The 25,026-nt window shown below is 35.0% G+C and overlaps 2 protein-coding genes across 3 annotated transcripts in view; both read right to left on the reverse strand.

Annotated features, from left to right (window-relative positions):
- The window catches only part of LOC123316059 (probable G-protein coupled receptor No18), a 262,468-nt gene that overhangs the window by 190,323 nt on the left and 47,119 nt on the right, over positions 1-25,026 (reverse strand). The window lies entirely within an intron of this gene.
- On the reverse strand, positions 1,417-7,616 carry LOC123315447. Its single transcript, XM_044901141.1, has 4 exons — positions 6,864-7,616; positions 3,414-5,483; positions 3,308-3,355; positions 1,417-1,879 (listed from the first exon to the last, which is right to left on the reverse strand). The coding sequence occupies exons 1-4, from the start codon at positions 7,030-7,032 to the stop codon at positions 1,464-1,466; spliced, it is 2,703 nt and encodes a 900-aa protein (XP_044757076.1). The 5' UTR covers positions 7,033-7,616; the 3' UTR covers positions 1,417-1,463.

The following is a 25,026-nucleotide window of genomic DNA, read 5'->3' on the forward strand; positions in this document are numbered from 1 at the left end:
AAATCGGTTTGTTTTGCGCATTACCAACATCTTATTGGTCAAACGTTCTTATCTACAATTCTTTTGTCGCCCTTTCTTTTCTCTACCTGTTAAATTCCCGGTCTATTTTAAAGAATGAATGACAGCTCGTTTGGGCTATCAATAACACTATGTAATTATTTGGTTAAATCTCATCAGTTTGAAATCGATATTTCAGTGACGAATTGAAATGAATAATTGCCTCAACAAAACTTCCTTTTCATATTATCAAGTAACACGTTGACGAGATTCTGAATACTTGCAAGAATAGATTATTGTATAAATATGTTTTCTATCCTTCTGAAATTAGAAATAGTATCTTTCCATAATAATAATACAGGGTTTTTCACGGTCGATGGTACGTGGTACATTTTACGTTTACAGAGAACGGAAAGCAAGAGTACATTGAAAATTTGGTTGGCAACTGCTCTTTCGATCTAAATAATGAGGACAATGATGACCGATGACGTGATAAACCAGAGGATTAATTTATGATTCCTAGATGGAGAATGAATAATCAATATAGGTTCGCATAAATGAAAAAGAACTTATCATGCAGATTTGATTCTTCATGACTATTTTTTTGAATTAATTCGACATACCTATTATGTGGTTTCTTGGGTGAACTGTATTACAGTGCATAAAACTAAATAATGTTTTTTTTTCACTAATGAACGTCTCGCTATCAATTATGTACAATTATCGTCATCCCAACAGCAAGTACCATATTCATAAAAAAACAAAGATTCGAAATATTGAAATAAACCTACTTCAAGGTATGTTTTCGAAATTTCAACATTACTCTCCGATATCAGTATAAATCTCATTGATACATGATACAGGGTTTTTCAAGAAGACCGCAGGTTAAAACATTTGAAGGAAATACTCGTGATACACAATTAAAATTTTAACAGTTTGCTAGGAGATGTTAATTCTTGGAAAAAACATCGTTCGACCTCTGTTTTCACCGGAAATGATACTTTCGTTTTCTAAACGTGACACCACATTTTTATTCAGAATCACATTACTTATTGAATTCTAAATTGTTTTTACGTATCAGTAGCATATTTTCCCCTAAAAATATGTCTGAAATCTAAATAAAATACAAAATTTCTCAACTTGAGCTTTTTTCCATAGTAGTTTGTTCATCAACAAAGGAATACAAACAGGTGATTTTCACACCCAATAAGAAATATTCCAATGTTTTATAGCTTGTATCACAAGGCGCATATCAATGCTTATCGCTTCTCATCCTTCGACTCAAAAATTTAATTGAACATACGGGCGGGTCTTTACATTTAATTGTCAGAGTTAGCTATGACAGAAATCAAAAATTTTTTTTTTCAAATGAGAGCCCATTTTATTTATTGATCAGGTGGGGTAGTGTGAAATATCATATTCAAAACAAATGCAGAATTTTATTAAATAATACACATCGAAGGTTCTTAATTTCGGCTAATAGCTTCCTTCACTAAATTCAGTATCTCACTGGGATTATATCTATTCAGAGACGGTGATCTTGCGTACATGGTATAGCAATCCTCAAGAGTTGGAACAACTTTTTTAGCAATATTATCCGCAAATAAGAGGTAAATTGTATTTGGAATTGAATTCCTCCTCTGTTGGCTATGGCTTGTCGAGGTTTCACTTTTGTCTGATAAAAGAATTTTTTTTTTAGAATGAAGCCATGTTCTTATTTGCGGCACTGTTCTTTTTCGCAAGCATGGTGTGCTGTTGATGAGTTGCTGTATTTGGTGGGATGACGGCAATTTTCCTTCTCCCAACGTATTTCCAAATGCGTTCATAACTGCTGCTCTCGAATCTGGATCCCATTTGGCTTTTTGGTTCTTCGGAGTTATGACTGCAAATCAGGGAATATACATATTCAGAAAAATAGATTTCTTGAATAATTCAATATTTTTTTCTAATAAAAATCAATTAATCTGAAATATTTCCATTTGTCGTAATTTTATTTAACATGGTATCTGAATATACACTCATAATGCATGACAGATTGAAAAGCGAGGAAACCGTGTAAAGATTAATTGAAAATCTTATTTCTTTCGACTAATCGAGCCACCAATGTAGGAACGTTTCAATGTTGAATTATTACAGAAGAGAATGATAAAAAATACTAAAAAATATTGCTCAAGTCATAAAATAATTTCATAAGAGAAAAAAAATGGAATTCTGCATCTGTAATTATTTCCGCCTATTTCAATTCATATCTGAAATGATTTGAGTTGAAGTATTCACAGAAGTTCAATTCACCATTACCATTGAGTTTAAATATATTTAAACTCAATGCCATTACTCAATGGATTCTCATTTAGCCGTACCTACATGTTCCATGAAATTGAATACCTATAAAAGGTGTCAACGGAATATGGAAACATGCTCGGGTTTGAATATCCTTAGTGTTATCGATTTTTTTAATGTAAAATACATTTCGATGAGAATAATTCGACTGAGAAAAAATGTCAGAAGTACTTCCGGGAAGACCGGAAATGATAATTTTTTCATATTTTCATTGTGCACGTCATTACGAATCAACTGTCAATTTTTGACATATCAGGTCAATTATTTTGAATATTTCATTTTTATACCTAGATGGCTGAGAATGGATTCAATCGTTCAATTTTCAGTTTCTGAAATGAACTTTCAATGAAAAATATGTTTTTTCAAATGCATGTATGCTGGAAACAAAGTACAATAAAAAAGTTTTTTCTTTCCGCTAAATTTGATACAATTAGCGGAACTGAAAATTGAACGATTGGATCCATGTTCAGCCATCTAGGTATAAAAATGAAATGTTCAAAATAATTCACATGATATATCAAAAATTGACGAAAGACATATCGTTGTGTTCATAATGACGTGTAAAATGAAAATATGAAAAAATACCTATACCCAGTGTGCCATTTACAAATCAAAAATCTCTTTCATTTCCGGTCTTCCCGAAGTACTTCTGCCATTTTTTCTCAGTCGAATTATGCTCATCGGAACGTATTTCACATTAAAAAAATCGAACTCGATAACTCTAAGGATTTGCAAACGCGAGCATGTTTCCATATTCCGTTGACACCCTGTATTTATGTTAAGATAACAAAAGAACTTGTACAGTAATCCGGTCTTCATAGATTTGAATTCATTCCGAATTATTAAATTATAGAAACATGATAAGTATAGGTTTAAAAAAACCCAAAAGGAATTTTTTGTGCTATGATGGCAATAAATTTTCTAAAATTGTCTGCGCGACATTTCAATTGAATATTTTGACTTTACTCACATTCTTGGAATGAAGTCGTTTGGGGCCGAACCACTGGAACATAATTTTCTGAAAATAATATTGATTTGTTATTATGTTATTATGTATTTATATTATAATCACTCACCGGTCTCATCAACTTCTTCCAAATCTATATCTGGAGCATTCGGATCGTCATCCCCTTGAGCCTTTTCCAGAAGTTGGGATATTTGCAGAATATCTTTCGTTGCTACGGGCTGTCGATAAATATTCAAATGAATATTTTTGTCATGGCCCATGAAATTTGATAAATCCTCAATTTCTCCATCCGTAAGATTAAGCGATATGCAACACGTAGCAACATGCTTCCTCAACAAAGTACCCCTTAATGTGGAGGGTAAATTTGCTTTGCACGCAATCGAAAATTTTCTCATTAGGTCGCATGCACTAGGCCATTTTTCTGCTCCACCCGGAAGTCCAAATAAATATGTATTTGATTCAGACACACCCGCTTCTTTCCTATACTTCAAAATCATTTTTAAAGATTCCACCATTTCATTGTCAAGCAAAACTGGAACAGTTCTGTTGAGTTTCCCTCGCAATAATATTCTTGAATATTTATTCGCAATTTGTTTTGATTGTGGATTGAGCTTCTTGTATAAATCCAAATTACTTTTCTCGTCGATCTTCTCTAAAGAACTATAATGAACTAATTTAATTCTCTCTAGTTCTCCGGGCCTTCTTCTATTCAAAAGTTGTATAGATGTAAGAGTGGCTTCCAAGAGGTCCCTCCAAACCTTCTTATCAAATTTTTTTTTCAATTCGTTCAATGCATTATTCCTCTTACACGTCAGATATTTGTGTAAGATTTTAATGTCACTGAACGAAGGAAGAATTACTTTTTTCTTAATGCACATTTCCGTCTGTGACTCTGCAACTGTTTTATTTATAATCTTGCCAAATTTCAAATTATATAAATGCAGGAATTCTTCAGCATTTCGTTTGGCATCTGGATTTTTTTTTTCGATGCAGTGTGCTATCCATATATCTCCCAGTTCCTTGGTGAGCATGCCCAATGCAGATGCTGTCGCTGGAGTATCGAAGAGATCACTTTCTTCATTGAAATTCCCAAGTGTATTGACGGCCTTCAAGAAACAGGTGAAATTAGCGGGGTCGTACAAATTGGAGAAATCTCTGATATTTTCATTCATCTTCCTCAACTCCAGGAGCAAACGTCCAAGACGACGCAATTTAGCTCTTATCATCTTTCCGTGATGTTGGGAATGTCGGTATTTGTAGCTTTCCAAATTCCCAAACAGAATTATTAATTCGTCATATCGAACTATAGTCGTAATTTCATCGTCTCTCATTCGACATATAATTTTTTTCAACTGAGGCTCTGCCATTTCGTGGATATCACCCATTGTTAGGCGACTCAACATTTGAACTTTCTTATTATACTTCGAGCATCGTCCTGTACATCTTCTGTAGTGCTTGTGTAATGTTGATTTTGAATAAGTTTCTTTGCACTGCGGACATACAGCAAAATCAGACACAGTTTTAGGTGCTTTATTTTGCCGGGGTCGTCTGCAAGGAATGAATTCGTCGTAGGTTGAGCATTTCATATTGTGCTCGAAGTTTCCTTTCGCCCTTATTTTCTTTATCATCTCGAGTCGTTCGCGTGCTGCTGCACTCAAGGGTTGATTCTTTTCTCTTTTGGTTTTGTTAATCAAAGAAAGTTTTTTCACCTCTTCTTCATCCTTATGCACCGTTTCGATATGACGAGCTAATTTAGCTACTAACTTATTGCAATATTTACAGCTGTATTTTTTTGTCCCGGAATCACTGGCTTTCACCAATTTTGTTTTCGCATCCCTTATTGCTCCACCGACCACAGTTTCATTAACTGAAATATCCAACATTGAGGAATCATCTCTTTGAGTAGGAAGGGTTTCGGTTATTTCATGACTTAAGTCACTCGATAAGTCTGAAGTCTTATCCTCCTCATCTTCCTCTTTATCTATCGGGGGTTGATATTCTTCATCTTCGTCCGTATTGAATGGATCACTGTTATCAATCGATGAAGAATATTTAATCAGAGAAGACTGACCATCATGCGTAGATTCATTCGATAATGGCTGTTCCACATTTTCAGGGAACAAATTCTCGTACGAAATTTCGGAACCCTGCTCCCGATCAGCATTACCTATTGGATGTTCTGTAAAATTGATCGTTGCAGTTATTGATATGCAAAATTTATCGCGTTATTTGCTCAAATTTATAACACTAATGTTAAAACCTCTTTATTGTCATATGACCTAGCTTTCGGCGGATAATTCTACCTTCTTCAGGGTCCTAAAAAACGGCATTAACAATTTATATTGTTTCCTGGTTGAATTGATAAAATATCACAATGAGAAGAAAAAGATTCGTAATGACAGGCCATCTGTCATTACAAGTCAATTGTCATTTTAAATTGTAGCGATTCGTTCATGTTTGACGTATGTCACTTTTCAGCAGACATTTTAATTGAATTTGAAAAAAAAATCTTATATTAACGACATTTTGGAAAGAGACTTACATTCATGTATCCTCAATATTGTGACAGCTACCATTATTGTATTGACATTGAGCTAACTCACAAATTGTAGTGAGTTCATTTCGGTTGTGTGAAAATAATTTTTTACTTATTGTTACCGTTTTTTAGAACCCTGAAGAAGGCAGAAGTATCCGCCGTAAGCTAGGTCATATGACAATAAAGAGGTTTTAACATCATTCTTATAAATTTGACCAAATAACCCGATAACTTCCACGTTAGATATGCAAAATGTTTGAAAATTCAAAATCTTCGGCGAGCTTTACGAAAAGCAAAAAAGTAATTTGCATTAAAATTTTCACTTCACACTCAGCAACAAATCATGAAATCTTAATTACCCAAAAACTATGATGGAGTTTAAAAAGTATTTTCGGAACAAATTAGAAGAAATTGAGTACTAAATATTGAATAAACTTTCATAATTTTTTCCATTAAGTTTTCACTAACTCTACGCGAGAGATATCTCTTTCTTTGGGTTGCGAATATGGCTTCAAGATAAAATAATAAGAGTGAGTTAATAACAGTTTCGAAATAACTTTTCCTCAGTTCTTCCCAGACTCAAATATTCTTTTGAAAACAGAACAAGTTATTTGAATTCTATAGAAACATGAAATACAATTATTGTTGCGCACTCAGTAGAAAGTTATAAGGATTAAAAAAAATTGCAGTTCATTCTGCGATAATGGTTTTAAAGTCACGGACCAATATTTTATTATGAGCACTTCCTCGGTGACATTGATTTGAATAATTAATTCGCAATGAAAGAATCTGAATGAATTCAAATAAAAAGATTATAACACTTCAAAAGATTTTTCCCTGAATATAAAATCATATTAAAATATGATTAACAGAGGTATTTTTTTGAACTGTACTCGTATCTATGAATGAGTAAGTGAAAGGAGAAATGAATGAATGTTGGTTACAATAAAAACAATAATGACTAAAAAGTGGCAAAGCATAAAAAAGAAAACGATTCTGATGCAAAACATTTTTTTTACATACCGAGGGTGTTGGGATTTTCAGCTCTTCTCGTGGAAACTTGACAATCAGATGATAATTGCTGAAGCATATCTTGGATAACGGCTATTTTGTCTGTTGACAAAAAAATAAAACAAATGAGTGGGCGAAAAATTAGGGTTACATTTTGTATGCTTCCGAATTCAAGATTCATAATCTACAAAACATAAAATAACATCATCATAAAGAAATATATAAAATTCTCAATAAGACTGAGCAGACTTACCGTGACTATACAGCAAATGGCATAGATAGAAATGCCCGTCATCGTATCTCGCAAAAATTTTATTTTTGGATATTCTTAAATTTTTTTTTTTCACCACGAATAGAACACCATCTTCAAATCTCACTAAACAAAACATGATTTGAATAACCGAAAAAACTCAATAGTAATTGTAACACAGTGTAAGCGCACTCAAAGGTTCAAAAAACAGAATGGGGAAGTGTAGGCTGGTGCAGCTCTTAAATATGCTACCAGAAATTATTTTACATCTGGTTTTTCGTTGTCACCCAGATGGGGCAAAACCTATTTGTCGACACGGCTCACCTTCTTCACCTTGCACAATAATAACAGCCATAAAATTTTTGGTTTCATCGAGTATACAGGTTGTTCCACCGAAAAGGGTCTATTAGACATATCTAGGCTATTGAAAAATTGTTTATTATGAGTTCTGTTCAGCTAGAATGATCATTCTAGAAAGTCCGCTTATATCGGAAGTTATATTTTTTCAGGGAAATTCCATTTTTTGGTTCAATTATTCAGAGATTATTCTCGAGGAAGTTGATTATACCTACAGGGTGTCCCAAGTTCGAGATCCTATTAGACGTTTCTGGGTTTCTGGCAGGCCTGGATCTACGATTTTTTCTGACCTGGACAAAAATTCATGATGATCCCCCCTCCCCCCTCAGGTTGGATATGAGAATTCAAAGCTTTAACAATGTACAATCTGAAAAAAAAAACAGTTATTTTCCTCAAGTTGACCATAATCATAATCTTCACACAGTTTATTTTTTAGGCACCCCAATCGCTGTATATTATTCTTCATCCCAAGATTCTTCGGGAAGTCATTTCGGATGGTTTACCCCGATATCAATTGTTTTTTCACCTGAAAGGGTCAAAACAAGGTAAAATCGAATATGAACAGCTCGCAGTATTCCATATTTCCCATCGAAATTCATCGAAGACGATGACCTCTACACTTGAAATTTTCAGGGAACGTTTATTAGGTATCAATGAAGTACAGTTATTAATTGCATAATCTTCGGAAGGGGCTGAGGGGTGGAAATCTCACCACCTCCAACGCCGTATTCCTTTTTGCTATCAAAATTCATCGATGACGATGGCCTCTACACATTAAACTCGCAGGAAACGTTGATTCTGTGCTAATGAAGTACAGTTATTAATTTCTTAATCTTCGGAAGGGGCTGATGGGTGGAAATCTCACCGTCCCCAACGCCGTATTTCTATTCGCTATCAAAATTCATCGATTACGATGGCCTCTACACATGAAACTCGCAGGGAACGTTTATTATGTGCTTATGAAGTACAGTTATTAATTTCATGATCTTCGGAAGAGGCTGAGGGGTGGAATCTCACCTCATAGTTATGTACGAAGCAACGATTCTTACAAACTATTGTCAACGAATGTTTTAAGGACTACCTATGCTATCAAGGGGTTGGTGGTACTTGATGAGTAATAAAAAACAGTTACAATATGGTATCAACCTAAGCATAGAAAAACGTCGTGAAATTATTGTAAAAATTTGTTACGGTCATGAACCAGCTTTATCTGAAATACCTCAATTTACCTTCATTTGGAATGAAGCACAAACCAGATGAGTTTATGACCGCTCAGGCCCTTATTGAACCTTTGTCGGAAGCTGGGAATTCTAACAAAGCATTTTTACGAACAACCATCTGTGTAGATGCCATCATCATCGATAAATTTTGATAGCGAAAAGGAATACGGCGTTGCAGGCGGTGAGATTTCCACCCCTCAGCCCCCTCCGAAGATCACCAAATTAATAATAGTAATTCATTAGCACATAATCAACGTTCCTTGCGAGTTTCATGTGAAGAAGATAACGTCATCGATGCATTTTGATAGCGAATAGGTCATAAAATTAACAACTGTACTTCATTGATACCTAATAAACGTTCCCTGAAAATTTCATGTATAGATGCCGTCGTGTTCGATGAATTTCGATGTTAAATATGGAACACTGCGAGCTGTTCATATTCGATTTCACCTTGTTTTGACCCTTTCAGGTGAAAAAAACAATTGATATCAGGGTAAACCATCCGAAATGACTTCCCGAAGAATCTCTATAAATTTCTAATAGCTGCTGTTCGCGAAACTTGAGTTACGATATTATTAATTTCACATCCGACGCAACCGGCCAATCGGCCGCTAACTCCAAGAAACGTGTACGCCAGGTCCACACCGGTGAATAGATGGATACAATTTTTTTCCTATTCGTATTCCTAAGTTATATGAGTTATTGGTAGCGATTCATCTAAAGGTTTTCCCATCACGATTCAGAGAGCAATATCCATTTGGAATTTTTTGATCCCAGAACTATACAGGGCGTCCCAAGTTCGAGTGCCTATTAGACATTTATGGAAAACTGGACATATTCGAACTTTGAAAATATTGTTCAAAGTTCTCTACTGAGCTAGAATTTTTTTGAAGCCTGAGCGAAAATAAATTCGTTCAAAAAAAAATTTTTTTTATTTTTTCCTTTCTGATATGATTGGGTATTCAATTCTAAATAGGGACAGTTCTATTAGAACTATTGTATCCATTCCAAAGACTTTTCAAAATATCGAGAAAAAACTGGAGAATAAGTCAAATATTCGTAGTCGCTATTATGTTCATTCTTACTATTTTCAACATCCTGAGCGTTAACCATTCTCATAACATCGGAGTAGAAGAATGTGGAAAGGTCATGCATCTTTTGAATTCCAGGAATATCATCACGGCGATTCAAATTTTGTGTCGAAAACTGTTATCGAATATTGGTTATAATTTCTGTTTTTCAAATTAGAATCCTATTTTTTATGATTACGTTGAATTCTGCAAAGAAAAATAAAGATCGTACTCTAAAAAAAGAATTAAGAACAAAATATAAAAAAAATGGAAAAAAAATCAGAAATCATTATCATTATTCTTCTTTGCAGAATCCAAGGCAATCATAAAAAATAGGGTTCTAATTTGAAAAACGGGAAGTTATGACATATTTTAAATCTTAGTTTTCGACACAAAATTTGAAACACCCTGTGATGATATTTCTGAAATTCTAAAAACGCATGACCTTTCCACATTCTTCTACTTGAATGTTATGAGAACGGTTTACGCTCAGGATGTTGAGCCTAATACTGACTAGGAATATTTGACTTTTTTATCAGTTTATTCTCGTTATTTTGAAAACTATTTGAATGAATACAATGGTTTTAACATAAATGTATTCAAAATTGAATATAATATTCAATCATATCAGAATGGAAAAAATTTAAACATATTTTTGAACAAATTTATTTTCACTAGCTAGGGCTCCAAAAATATTTCAGCTCATTAGAGAATTTCGAACAATATCATAATCCCTATTTTAAGATTTCAATTATATTCAGTTCTACAGCCACGTCTAATAGGCACTCGAAATTGGGACACCAGTGTAGTTCTGGGACCACAAAATTCCAAATGGATATTTCTCTCTAAATCGTGATGGGAATGATGGGATACTCTATAGATGAAGCGCCAATTATTCCTAATAATCAGGGATACGAATAGGAAAAGATTGTACCCATCTGTTCAATGGATGAAAAAAAAAATACATACCTACATATCAAATTTGAGATGTAGAAGAATATACAGCGATTGGGTTGCCTAAAAATAAACTGTCAAGATTATGATTATGGTCAAATTTTATCAGACTGTACATTTTTAAAGCTTTCAATTCTTATATCCAATCTGAGTGGAGGGGCGTCATCATGAATTTTTGCCCGGTCAGAAGAAATCGTAGATCCGGGCCTGATGATTAAAGGTAAGCGTCCATTAGGCCGATCAGGCCGGGTCGCATCGGGACGGAAAAATACGCTTACCTTAACAGCGTATTCCATATCGATACCATATACTTATTCGATATTTGACGCTGCGGTTTCGATATCAATTGAATACTGAAATTCAAAGTATCGATATTGAATTGAGTAAGCATGTCATCCTAATTTTTATTTTCCTTTTAAATTTGCAACTTATCTCAAATAAGTCAACAATCCAACAACTAACCTGATTTTAACCTATGATATCCAAAAATATTTCAATCCCACCTAATAATGAATGTTGCATTTCAACTACTACACTACGGAGCACGTCCGTACCATAAAAAAACCATCTGTTATCAATGTGCGCCCTTTCTACATTGGAATTTCTACCGAATTTAATACGTAGGTACCTACACCTGTAAATACGCTATTTTTTAAGAGAAGATGGTTGAACTTCGTGAAACATGATTTTGTTGTTTTTTGCATCCCTAGTAGAGTAGCGCAATGGCAACAAATTTGAAATTCGACGCTCGATGAAATGACTACCTGAATCTAAACGCTGAACCAAACATCTGGCAGATATTCGCCAGAGTTGGACTCTCGTCTCGTTTTGTATTGCATTTATTACATGGAACCCTAGGTGTTCACAAGGGGCGGATGCGCAAAAAGTCAAGAATAACAAGTACGTATAATAAAGGTTCATCAAAGTGTCAATACAATAGAAATATTGAATGTTTGATAAAGACAGTTTTCTTTTAAGCTTTTTGCTAAAGATGTCCAAGAAGATATACTGTGATGAAATCTCCAGAGTACACAAATATATAATCTGGGGGGCACGTGCCATCTCATCCCCCCCCCCTAAATCCGCCTATGTAGAAGGCGATATAGATTCTTCAAGGGAGGCTAAAAGTAAAATGAAAAATGTCAGAAATTCTTGATTTGGATAAATTTTTAAGAGGAATTTCAGGAAAAAATATCGACCAACTGATGATAATTAACGTAGAGATTATCGGGTTATTTGGTCAAATTTATACGACTGATGTTGAAACCTTTTTATGGTCATATGACCTAGCTTTCGGCAAATAACTATGCCTTCTGCAGAGTCCTACAAAACGGTAACAATAAGTAAAAAAAGTAATTTAGAAAGGAAATTTCTTAATTTGACCAAATTGAAATGCAAATTCAATTAATTCAGAAACTAATATTCTTTTCAGCCGCAATTTTGAACGAATTCGAATTCCTGGCTGAATTTTCTTAAGATGCATACGAGAATAATAATTTAGACGTAGGTATGTTTCTGATAGTGAAATAAAAGGTAATTCTACGAAGGAAAGGAATTTATTCCGAGTAATGGGACAAAAGTTGAATTGAATAGATGTATGTAGTTATTATTTGAAGAGCAATGACAATATTGAATAAAAATTAAAGTTTTTGCATCGAATAATATCAGGAAAAACAGTTTTTTATTTTTACTAATAATTCTTCAAATAAATAGCTTTCATTTTGATTGAGTGCATAATAAAGATAAAATCGCAATGTAGCTACCACACTTCGGTAGATATTTCTATCCATTAAATTAATACCTGTTGAACTAAATACAGTGAAAGTGTAAGAATTTGAATATCATCTCCTGAGGTGTTCACAAAGATGAATAGGATCATAAGGACCTTCATTATATTGTTATTATGAAAAGATACTAATGCTAATTTCAGATGGGACAGAAAAATATTTATACAATAATCTATTATTGTAAGTATTCAGAATCTCGTCAACGATTTACTTGAGAATATGAAAATGAAATATTGTTGGGGCAATTATTCATTTCAATTCGTCACTGAAATACCGATTTCAAACTTAGTGTTATTGATAGCCCAAACGAGCTGTTATTCATTCTTTAAAATAGACCGGGAATTTCAAATAATACTCTCCAGATAATTCATCTTGAATCCTACCCTGTTCAAGAGGTTCAGACGTTTACGGCCGCTCGCTTTGCAGTTTGCAGTAGGCGCCAAATTGCGAATTCACTGTTATCACCGTGTTAGAGAAATACCTTAATAATCAGTATACAAAATCGCGAAAACAGGAAAGTAAGTAATTTCGGCTAAAATTTTCTGCTGTACAACTTTTGTTTGAAACTTTTTTTCATAAACCTTCTCATTCGCGAAAATTTCAGGAAAACCGTATTTTTTTCTATATTTTCACGAATTTTTCAATAATGCTGAAAATTTTGACACCTGCGTTTTTGACCATATGTTTCTCTCTTCATAACAAACAACATATCAAAAATGCAGCTCTTTCCGCAAAAAAGTGATTTCATCCCTTCCTTTACTGGACTAATTAACAAAAAACCACCCAGAGAAGAAAAACAACTTTGATGTTAAGAGGAAGGTTCACGCTATGGTTGTTGAGAATAAGAAAAATGAACCTAATACTGACTACGAATATGTGGCTTTTATTTTCAGTTTTTTCTCGATATTTTGAAAAGTATTCGAAAAGATACAATGATTTTAAGGGAATTTTATTCAAAATTGAATACTCAATCATATGAGAAACGAAGATATCGAAAAAAAAATTTCAACAAATTTATTTTCGCTTCCTGTATAACCTGAAGTGGTCTCTTAAAATATTTAAGCTTAGTAAAGAATTTCTAACAATATCATAATGCCAATTTTCAGATTTCAAAATATATGTTCAGTTCTCCAGAAACGTTTAATAGACACTCGAACTTGGAACACCATGTATAAAAAAACTACCGCTTTTGATAACCAAATTGGACAATTTTTTTCAATTCATTTATTCTAGAAAATACAAAATAATATAGAAAAATTATATTCTTCATAGAAACTGCCAATTAAACCTAAGGTATATGCCTGATAGTTTAAGGAGGTAGTAAAAATTCAATTTACATAAAATGAAACTAAATTTTTTCAATTCAACATTGGAATTGTTTATTTTCAATTATATCCATTACGACTAGATTTGGGCTGGAACTAATATTCTGGCATTAGTTTTATTTCTTGAATAAGATCCAGTTTGTGAATTAATGTTTTCTATGGACAATTTCCTGTTCATTTGAAACTTCAAACGGGTATTTTGAAATGCTAAAAAATATCTTCAATGAATTCAACATTTTTCGTTTTGCTTGAAGCACAAGATTTATGTATCTGAACATGACTATCTATAGCAAAGGTTAACTATAAAATTCCAATTGTTTATCTAAGGTTTTCCTCTTGAAACATACAAAATTGTTGAAATTTCAATTAACTTAAAGTAGGTTCATTTCATGACTTCGAGTCGTTTTTCAATGAATGTTGATACTAGCAGTTTGGATGACGATAATTTATATGATTGATAAAAAAATGTTCATTAGTGGAAAAATAATTTCTTAGTCTTATCGACTGTTATAGGTATGATTCACCCAAAAAACACCCATTTCTTATAACTTCATGATAGAAGATTGAAATCTAGACAAGTTCCATTTCATTCATGCCTATATAAATTCAGAATTCATTTTCAACCTGATAAGAATAAATCCAATGTCTTGTTCATGACGTCGAATAGGAAACATAATAATATTGTTCCAATAAGTATCGGGTCAACTTCAAAGAAGCGAGCGTTCGCTTTTTCTACCTGCTACTGGAATTCAGATCTCGGTTCCTTCTTGCATCAATTACTCATCCCTTTGCTGGTGCGCTTTGTTCAGTGTTGCCGGAACAAAATATTACCGCATTTTTAGGCTTACTGTGAATGCATACCCAAGTTTGAATAGATTTGTGTAACATAATTTTATGAAATGATTATGAGAGTGTTGCTTCTTAATTCATATAGAACTACTAATGTCTTTGATTTTTCTGCTTTATTTTTTTCAAACTGCAATGTGTCTAAAATATATAGGACTATAATTAAAAACAGCAGTAAGCCCAAAATGAAAAACGTACTAACGTACTTTTCTACAAACTAACTGATATGAATGATTCGAGGAATTGAAAATTTGATTTTCGAAAAAAAATTGTGTTGAATTTTGATAGGTTAGTTTGCGCTGATTTGCGCCCTTGAAACTTTGCGTAGAATTCAAGGAGTAATCTGATTATGAATGAAAAAACTGGGCACTGCATTCAATGAACGAAAGTTGAAATCATTTCCGGCAAACGAATCTGAAGTTTTTTTCTAACGTTCCCGACATATTGAATTTTGAAAATTAGGGGATGGAACTGCACCGCTTGGATCCTCAAGTTAAAGAAATTTCCAGCGAATGTTCACAACCATATAACAATTCTACATGCCCAGTCTCATTATGCGAAGTTGATTAATTCGAAGATATCAATTTTTGAAAATTGGGCGATGGAAATTCATCCCCTGGATCCCATTACATTCAGCGAACGTTCACATCAATATAATTTTTTTACTAGCCCAATCTCATTGTAGTGTTCTAGAGATATTGAATTTTGAAAATTAAAGGTTGGAAACTTATCCCGCATTCTAGGGAAAGTTAATGAAATTCTCTTCAATCAATCAATTTGATATAAATGTTCTGCATAGAAAGTTTGTTATTGTGATTACTTTTCCAAATCATTCCTATAATTAACCCTCGTTTTCATTGTTTAATAGAAATCCAAGCGCATCTGAGAACTCTTTGTTCATTATTAATGAGAACCTAGGCTGGTTCTCATTAATAATGAACAAATTTCAGTGAGCCACTGGAAACCTCGAAAAGGTATGCTAAGTTCACACTCGTCAAGAATCATTCAGAAAAACATAGGTCCATATTATAGAAAAACAAATTATATCTTTCCATTTTTTCGAAAGTCCTCGAAAAGACGTCCCATTTGAGGACCGTCCCCAAAAGAGCCAATCCTTGCATCAGCAATTTGAGGACCGTCCTCAAATGGGCCAAATGTCCCCGAATGGACCAATTCATGCTCTGAAATGTCCCCGAAAAGGCCGATTCACATATATATATATATATATATATATATATATATATATATATATATATATATATATATATATATAAATATATATATATATATATATATATAAAAAAATATATATATATATATATATATATATATATATATATATATATATATATATATATATATATATATATATATATATATATATATATATATATATATATATATATATATATATATATATATATATATTAATTATATATATAATTACAAGTTGTATTGGGATACTTTCATCACAACGGACCGGGCAATAAAACATAATAGGCCCGATATTCTGCTGTTCGATAAGAAAATATATATATATATATATATATATATATATATATATATATATATATATATATTTTTTTTTTTATTTTTTTTTTTTTTTTTTTTTCACCACTCAGGGTTCCTCCAGAGGGACCGGGTTCATTCGACCAAGGTCACTCTAGCCAGCTGTCAAGAACATTCTAACGATCCTTGTGGTCCAGAGTATCACCTCCTTCTGGGCCTCGCTGATCAAGTTCTCCTCCAACTCAAGCAGTCTGGTGTTTTCTGCCAGGTGGCTCTCAACTAATCCGTTAGTAGTGATTATCAGTGGCAAGATCGTGATCATATTGAGCTCATAGATCTCTTTCATCTCGAAAGCCAAGTCGTGGTATTTGGTTAGTTTTTCAGCGTACGCCCGACTTATATTGTCATCTGCCGGAACAGTTACGTCAATGATGGTGACCCTGTTCTTAGTTTTATCGAAGATCACGATGTCCGGTCTGTTGTGTGGTACTGTGCGATCCGTAGTGATCGGGATATCCCAGTAAAGTTTGAAGCTGGTGTTTTCGAGTATAGGCTTTGGTAAGTATTCGTGTACTCTTCTCGAGGTAAGTATAAGACCCGTTTTAATCGCAATAGCCTGATGGTACACTTTTGCCATAGCATTATGCCGCTGAGTGTACTCTCTGGGTGCCAAGATGGAGCATGAGGACGTCACGTGTTGTATGGTTTCAAGAGCTTGCGAGCACTTTCGGCATTTGTCTGTTGCAATGTTCTTCTTTGCAATATGCTTCATATAAGCTCGTGTTGGGACAACCTGGTCTTGAACAGCTATAAGTCGTCCTTCGGTCTCAGGAAATAGATATCCGGATTTAAGGTAAGTGAGTGATAATTCCTTATTAACCCTCTGGTTTTTCAGTGCCTCTGGATATCTTCCATGAAGAGCTTTTCCACACCATTCTTCCAGAAGCCTATCATCTGATTGTGCCTGAGGTATGTTATCTCTGCAGGCCAAGTTAAGTGCCGTGATGTTCTGGTCCTGTTGGCATATTGCCCGGATGAATGGTGAGTTCTTAGAATGAAAATATTCTCTCAATACTTTTACCGCCTTGAAGTGGGCATTCTCAACACTTTGTAGCCCCCTGCCTCCATGATTTCTGGGTATATATAGTCTATTCACAGATGCATGGGGATGGTGCATTCCATATTTCGAGAGAAGTACTCGCACCTGTGTGTCAATTGCTTTAAGGTCGGTGTTTGACCATTTTATCACGCCAAAGGAGTAGGCTATGCTCGGTATCGCCCATGTGTTGATTGCCGTGAACAATGCTTTCGAGTTAAGCTTACTTCTGAGGATTTTTCTTATTCGGCTGAAGAACTTGGTCTTGAAAGCTTCTTTTTGATCTGAGGTTTTTATCTCTAATGCTTGTTGTATACCCAAGTATTTGTAGGTTTCCTCAGAGCCTAGCTGTTTAAGTGGCATCTCATCTTGAATAAGCATTTCTCCTCCCCGAGTCAACTTTCCTCTCTTGACATGTATCACGGCGCATTTGTCCAGACCCATTTCCATTCGAATAGTCAGTGTAAAGGATTCTACGATCTTCAATAGTCTTCTTAGTTGTTCTTCGTTTGCTGCATAGAGTTTTAGATCGTCTACGTAGAGATTATGGTTCAATCTGATATTTGATCTCGAGTCTACAAGATATCCATAACTACTGTTGTTCAAAAGACTACTCAGGAAGTTCAAAGCTAAACAGAACCACAGGGTACTGAGCCTATCACCCTGAAAAATGCCTGTTAATATCTTAATTTCAGGTGTTGAGTTGTTGCCGAATACTAAGTTTGTTCTCCAAGTCATCATCATATGCTTAAGTAGTTTGATAATGTTTTCAGACACACCATATAGCTTCAGTACTTTGAGGAGCCAGGAGTGCGGGACCGAGTCAAAGGCTTTTTTGTAATCGATCCACGCGACCGAGATGTTTCTCAATTTCTTTCTTGCGAGTGTTGTTATGAGATGGTCTATGCTCAGTATCTCTTTGCAGCCTTGCGCATCCTTTCTGCAGCCATTCTGTTGTCTTGCAAGGATATTGTACTTGCTCACATGCTTCCATAGATGTTTCGTTATTATTCCAGTGAGTATCTTATATATAGTCGGAAGGCAAGTGATAGGTCTGTATGACCTTGGGTCAGGGCAGATATCTCCTTTGGGCAGCATATGAGTGACACCCAGGGTGAAAAATTCCGGTATGGTGGAGGGCTCAGATAACGATTCCTGGAAAAATTTGGCCAGTTGTTGATGTGATGACTGAAAGTTCTTCCACCAATAATTGTGGAGCCCGTCTGAGCCCGGAGCAGCCCAGTTGTTTGTATTTTTCAGAGCAGATTTTATGTCCTCAGGTGTGATCTCTAGGCTTTCCATCGTGTATTTGGTGGATTCTTTTTCCGCGTCTTTTATCCAGAAGACCTCATCGTCATGAGTCACATTGCGCTCCCAGATCTCCTTCCATACCCCATACATCTCCCTTTCACCAGGATACGCTCCTCTTTTGATCTCCGTATCTTCCAGGGTTCGGAAAAATTCTTTTTGGTTTTTGTAATATAGCTGGTTATTTCTATACCTCTTTACTCTTTCATTATAGCGTTTTAGACGGTTCCCTAACGCTTTTATTTTTTGTTTCAGCTTGTCGGATATCACAGTGAGCTTCTCTCTCAGATGTAGGTTCGAGCCGCTTGTTCTTATATGTGACTCCGATGCGATCTGCTTTATGCTCTTCATTATTTTTCTGTTGTGGGATTCTTCATTGAGGTAAGTATGTAAGATGCCAATTCTTTTCCTGATTAGTTTGATTTTCTTTTCCAGCCTCAATTTCCATGGTGGTGCTGATTTTGGATGCTGGGTTATATAGGTATCACCAATCTTAATGCCCAGCTCTTCACTAACCGTAACTGCCCCAGCAAACACACAATCGACCACATCTCTTAGTGTTACAGATGCTTCAAGATATCTCTTCATGGTTTTATCCATTTTTTGGACGCATTCTAACATATATATATATATATATATATATATATATATATATATATATATATATATATATATATATATATATATGCGTGCTCATTTCATAGCAAAAGACCTGGAACGAACAATATATATATATATATATATATATATATATATATATATGCGTGCTCATTTCATAGCAAAAGACCTGGAACAAACATCGGGAAGGACTTATAGGCAAATATTAACCGAGGTATGGAATGACATCAGACCTGACAAACCGCTTTACACGAACTTACTGGCTAACAAAGTAAGATGGATGATCGAGAATGAGAAATTCTCTGTCGTAGAATCACATCACATAAACTTGTCCAGAATCATCCTCGAGCAGGAACTGAGAAAATGAGGCCAAATTCGTGACGCAAGATCGTCCGGACATGGAACCATGTTGTTCTTGGTTAATCATGTCCCTAGTGGATGGATAAATTTTATTGTATAGTACGATCTCGGATATCTTGGAGAAGTTGCATAACAACGCAATCGGTCGATAATTAGATATAATGGTTCTATCGCCAGTCTTTAGTATGGGTATGATCTTTGCAACTTTCCAGACTCTAGGGAAAACCGATGTAGCGACAATCAAGTTGAATATTGTCGCAAGAGGTTTAGCCAACCTATCGATAGTGCCCTTCGCATAAAAACTGGGAATACCATCTGGTCCCGCCGTTTGTCCACCCTTAAGTTTCTTTGTAGCATTCATTACATCATCTTCACTTATGACACCAACTACTGGAATCAGCTGGCTGGTCAATATCACTGATCGCATCAGGTTTATCATACACCGACTAGAAATACCTCGCGAAAGCATTCACTATCTCCTGCGGATTCTCATAGCTTTTTTCATGATCCCGCATACGCATTGGTAACCTGGACGAAACTTTTTTGGTCTGTATGAAGGCCCAAAAACTTTTGGGGTCCTCATATATCCCTTGTTCGGACTTCAAAAGAAAATCACGGTATGATTATTTATTTTGGATTTGACGATACTACGCAAGGACCTGTATCTACTGTGGTGAAATTCAGTCTTGAACGCTTTGAAATTCTTGAATGCTTTATCCTTGAGATGTATATAGTGAATAATTTCCGGTGTGAACCACAAGGGAAACTGGCATTTTTTGACCACTTTTTTGGGAATGCAGCTTTCAAAAATCTCATTGATTGCAGCATAGAGCACACTGCAAGCTTCTTCCGAGTGATCAACACCCTCAAGTATCGAATCCCAATCAGTCTCAAATATCAACCGATAAAGTGTAGGAAAATTAGCCTTTCTGAAGTTATATTCGAAGTTTACATATGCATTAAATGACGTAGACCTCTTGTTCGGTTTCACACCATAGAAACTGAAGTGAACCGGCGGGTGGTGAGGGTCAGCAGGCACGGCAGAGAACTGATCCCTCCACACATTACAATCCATGTTAGAAAACAATAAGTCAAGCATTCTACCATAAACATTCGCAATATTGTTGAATTGTCGCAAATCAAGACTTCTGGCGAACGCCCGAACAGCCGTGCTTCTACCGTTCACAGACTCGGGGTTAACGTATGAACGTATTGAAATTTCCGATTAAAACAAGTTTGGTGTCGAGTAATTCATTCAGACATTCAGGTCGATTCTGTTTGGAAATAGTAATATGGTTATAAAAAAGATATTGCTATCACAGCAAAGTTTGAAAAACTGGTATTCTAATCATTGATTTTGAGCAATATGATCTGTCAATTTTAATAACATCTTGTTATTTCAGTTTGCTATATCAGCAACATCATTTTAGTACTTGTTATATCATAACAAAGTTGAAAATGGCAGTGAATTCCTTGCTTTTTATTTCTTCCAAGTGTTGGAAATTCTTGAAAATAGGTAAGTAATTATAAACATGCTTCGTTTCAGTAACTTTTTGGAAAACTTCACTTGAACTTGTTATTTAGATATAGAGCAAATATGAAACTACACTTTCGATATATTAGGGACACCCGTAATCCATTTGAATTGCCTGATAAAATGTTTTTGAAAATGTTTTGGTTGAATAAGAAATCAACATTTAGCTTGATAGTAGAAGAATTGAGTGGATTGGTTGGGGAATCGATCAGAGAAGATACAGTTCCTTTTTACCTACAAGTGAGTGAAAATCCATTGAAAAAAAGTTTGAAGGCATCAATTTTTTAGGTTTTCGCAAGTCTTATCTTCTTCAGTAGTGAAAGCTACCAAACTAATATTGGTGAAGACCTAAATATTGGAATAAGTCAGCCTGCTATGAGTACAGCAATAAATAGAATCAGCAATCTTATATCCACCCATTTGTTGGCAAGATAAATAATTAAATTCGCCACAAGTGAAATGGAAATAAGAAATGCTAAGAATTAGCATTTATAGTTCTTCTCTAATTAGCAATTTAATTTCTGATAAAAATTATTTCAGATTACGGAATGCAAATTCAAATTTTCCTAATGCAATAGGTACAATTGATTGTACCCATGTTGAAATAGTTTCCCCAAACTGACCCGATTCATCAAGAAGTTTCATACATCAACAGAAAGAGATTTCATAAATGTTCAAGCTGTTAGTGTACATTTATTTATCAAAAACCACCAAACATTAAACTAAAGAGTATCAATTATTGATTAATTGATACTCTTTGATTTAACACAACCTGTTCTTCTTTTCCATAGAACTATTATAGAATTATCACATAATTCTATACTATATATTTATAGTTCTATGAGAATTATGTGATCTTCTCTATGAAATGACAATCTTACCCTTCAAAACAGTGTTGTCAGCTCAAACATTCGATTATTTTCCAACAATATTGCTATGGCCAAAACTCATAACCAATATTGCATAAAACGGAGAAACAGAATATTTGTTCGCTCAGTCATATTGTTATATTTTATAATTATAACAAAGTTGTAGATTTAGCAATGTCATAACAAGATGCGAACAGAATCGACCTGATTGTAATGAGTCCAAAAACAATTCAAAAGAAATGCTGTCAATATTTGGTGGTATGTAAAGAACAATTATACAATATACAATCCCTGGAATTGATATCTTGCAACCCACCACATCAATACAAGTAACTATTCTTTCTACATTTGTTAGATCAACACGTTCTGAGTTAAGTCTATCATGAATCGCCAACATTGCTCCACCACCAGTGTTACATTTACTATCAATGAGGTTGCGATCATGTCTATAAATGTTATAATTAGGAAACAACTCAGCCTCACCCACACCTGCAACCATGTCTCGGCAAGACAAATCACATCAAAGTCACAACTACTGACGAAACAGAAAAAACTGTTCAGTTTTAGTGTTCAAACCACGAACATTTTGATAAAAACAGGAAATCAAACTTCTGCAATTGGGTCGACCCGGTTTAATTAACCAACTGACGGAACTCCTCGAACAAACCGAATTTGCACATTTTCTCCTTTCGACTTGCGAACTTCCATCTCGGACTTCACCTCATCATAATACCTCATCTGTTTCGGTGTCTTGTACATGGAAAGCGAGACATGCGAATAAGCAGATGTCTTCAACTCTTCAGATTTCTTCAAAAAACCCAAAACCTGAGATCTACCACTCATAGTTAGGTTGATCGGACGGGCAGCGGCAGCTGGATTGAGTTTGCCCAGGCGAAATATACTGAGACCATCAATGAAGAAATGCGGCTCCAACGTCTTCAAAACTTTCTCAGCACTCTCAGCCTCCTCAGCCAACCTGCAATCTTTACTTCGTCCACTAGGCAGTTCCTGTAAGCCATGTAAGCCTTGAACCGGTTTAAGAACTGCCGAAGCGATGACATGTGGAAGGAATATAAGAACTTGAGAAATAAGGTCCCTTTTGAGATTCGTAAGTCAAAGAAGTCATTTATTGCTGAGGCTCCATTAGAAGGAAGTAAAAAAGCATGGATGGCGTTGAAAAATATTGGGATTTCTTGTAGATTTATGTCGGGCTTATCTGGAGAATTGTCTGACCCAGAAGTAATAAATGATTATTTTGCACAATTTAATGCCACCACGAATGATGCATTGTGTATGGAGAGAACTTTCTTCTATAATGATAATAAGTTTGACCGATCATTTTCGTTTGAATTCCACATTGTAGAGCAAGCATTGGTTACCGATTTGCTTAATGGTATCAAGACCAAGTCGATGGGTGCAGATTCTATAGACATTGGGATGCTCAATTTTTGTAGGCCGTTTATTTATTTATTTATTTTTATTTATTTATTTATTTCTATACGGGATCAACCCCATTAAACATATTAATATCACAATGATTTCCAACCTTAATATGCTAAGAAAATAACAACATAATATCATAAGTATCACATAGAATGCCAAAACAGTAACAAAATTAAAAGTTGTCTCTTATCTGTCTCTTAAAATGTGACAAGGTAACACCGAAACATCAACATTCCCACCATTCAACAATCTCAACGTCCTCTCAACAGGCAAGTGCATAGCATAGTTGGTTGCATGATGGGGTATGAAAAACAATCTATTGGTTCTCAGTAAACGTCGAGGTATGTTGAAAGAGACCCTTTCTAAGAGTTCGGGACAAACCACCTGGCCATTCAAAAGTTTATAAAGAAAAACTAAATCACCATGAACACGCCTATCTCGAAGACTCCTCATCCCCAGCACCGACATTGCCTCGTCATACACATGATCATCCGGGACCCTCATATGAAGCCTGAAAAGACAGAACCGAAAAAATCTATTCTGGATCCTCTCCAAAACTAAACAGCCATTCCCATAATAAGGGGCCCAGACCATCGAGCAGTATTCCAATAGAGAGACAACCAATGTCATGTACACTCTCTTACAAGTTTCCACCGACAGCTCTTTGCAACCGCGCAACACCAAACCCAGGACCTTGGATGATTTAACCACTACCGTGCTTATATGCTGCCCAAAATGCAAACGTTCATCGAAACTGATCCCGAGGTCCTTTATTACATTCGAATACCTGAGTTCCACACTCCCAATGCAGTAAGAAGATGGGACCCTCCTATTCCCCTTATAAAAACTAATATAACTGCATTTATCCACATTCAAAGAGATTCCATTCTCTGTACACCACTGACTCAACCTATCTAAATCTTCCTGCAAAAGCAACACGTCCTCCACCAAACCAACCACTCTAAAAAACTTTAAGTCATCTGCAAACAATAAACATTTACTAAACTTGAAACAGGTCACAATATCATTAATAAAAATTAGGAAAAGTAGAGGTGAACAATGACCACCCTGGAGCACACCAGATGTTGCGTTTATTAAACGGGAACAGACCCAAACGGACCTGCTGGCTTCTATCTCTCAAAAAACTTGCAAACCAAGAAACCATCAGCAATTTCCTTGGAAACCACAAACTCACGTCCATTATAACTCATCAAATTGGGAACCTTATCCGATACTCGCCTATATCCAAAATTACTCCAAAATCCTCTAGGATTAGTAAAAAGTTCACGGTCCAAACTTGACATGTACTCTCGCCGACAACTATTCACCAGGGCAGAACACCTAGACCTCAAATTAGAGAAAACACTTTAGTTAGAAGGAGTCTGATTTGATTTAAACGTTTATTTTATTGATCCATTCATACTGCACCTAGTGAATAGTTGCATTCTTAAAGGTGTATTTCCGACCACCTAGAAAACTGCTGTTGTGGTTCCCTTGCCGAAGGTTCTAGAACCAAAGACCGTGTCTGATTTACGAATTATTAGTATTTTATCTGTTCTATCGAAGATGCTGAAAAAGGTACTTTACCAGCAGATGAGCTGTTACTTTGAAGCAAAAGAGTTGTTACCT

Source organism: Coccinella septempunctata, chromosome 6, assembly GCF_907165205.1.
Source record: "Coccinella septempunctata chromosome 6, icCocSept1.1, whole genome shotgun sequence".
In the NCBI taxonomy this organism is placed as follows: domain Eukaryota; kingdom Metazoa; phylum Arthropoda; class Insecta; order Coleoptera; family Coccinellidae; genus Coccinella; species Coccinella septempunctata.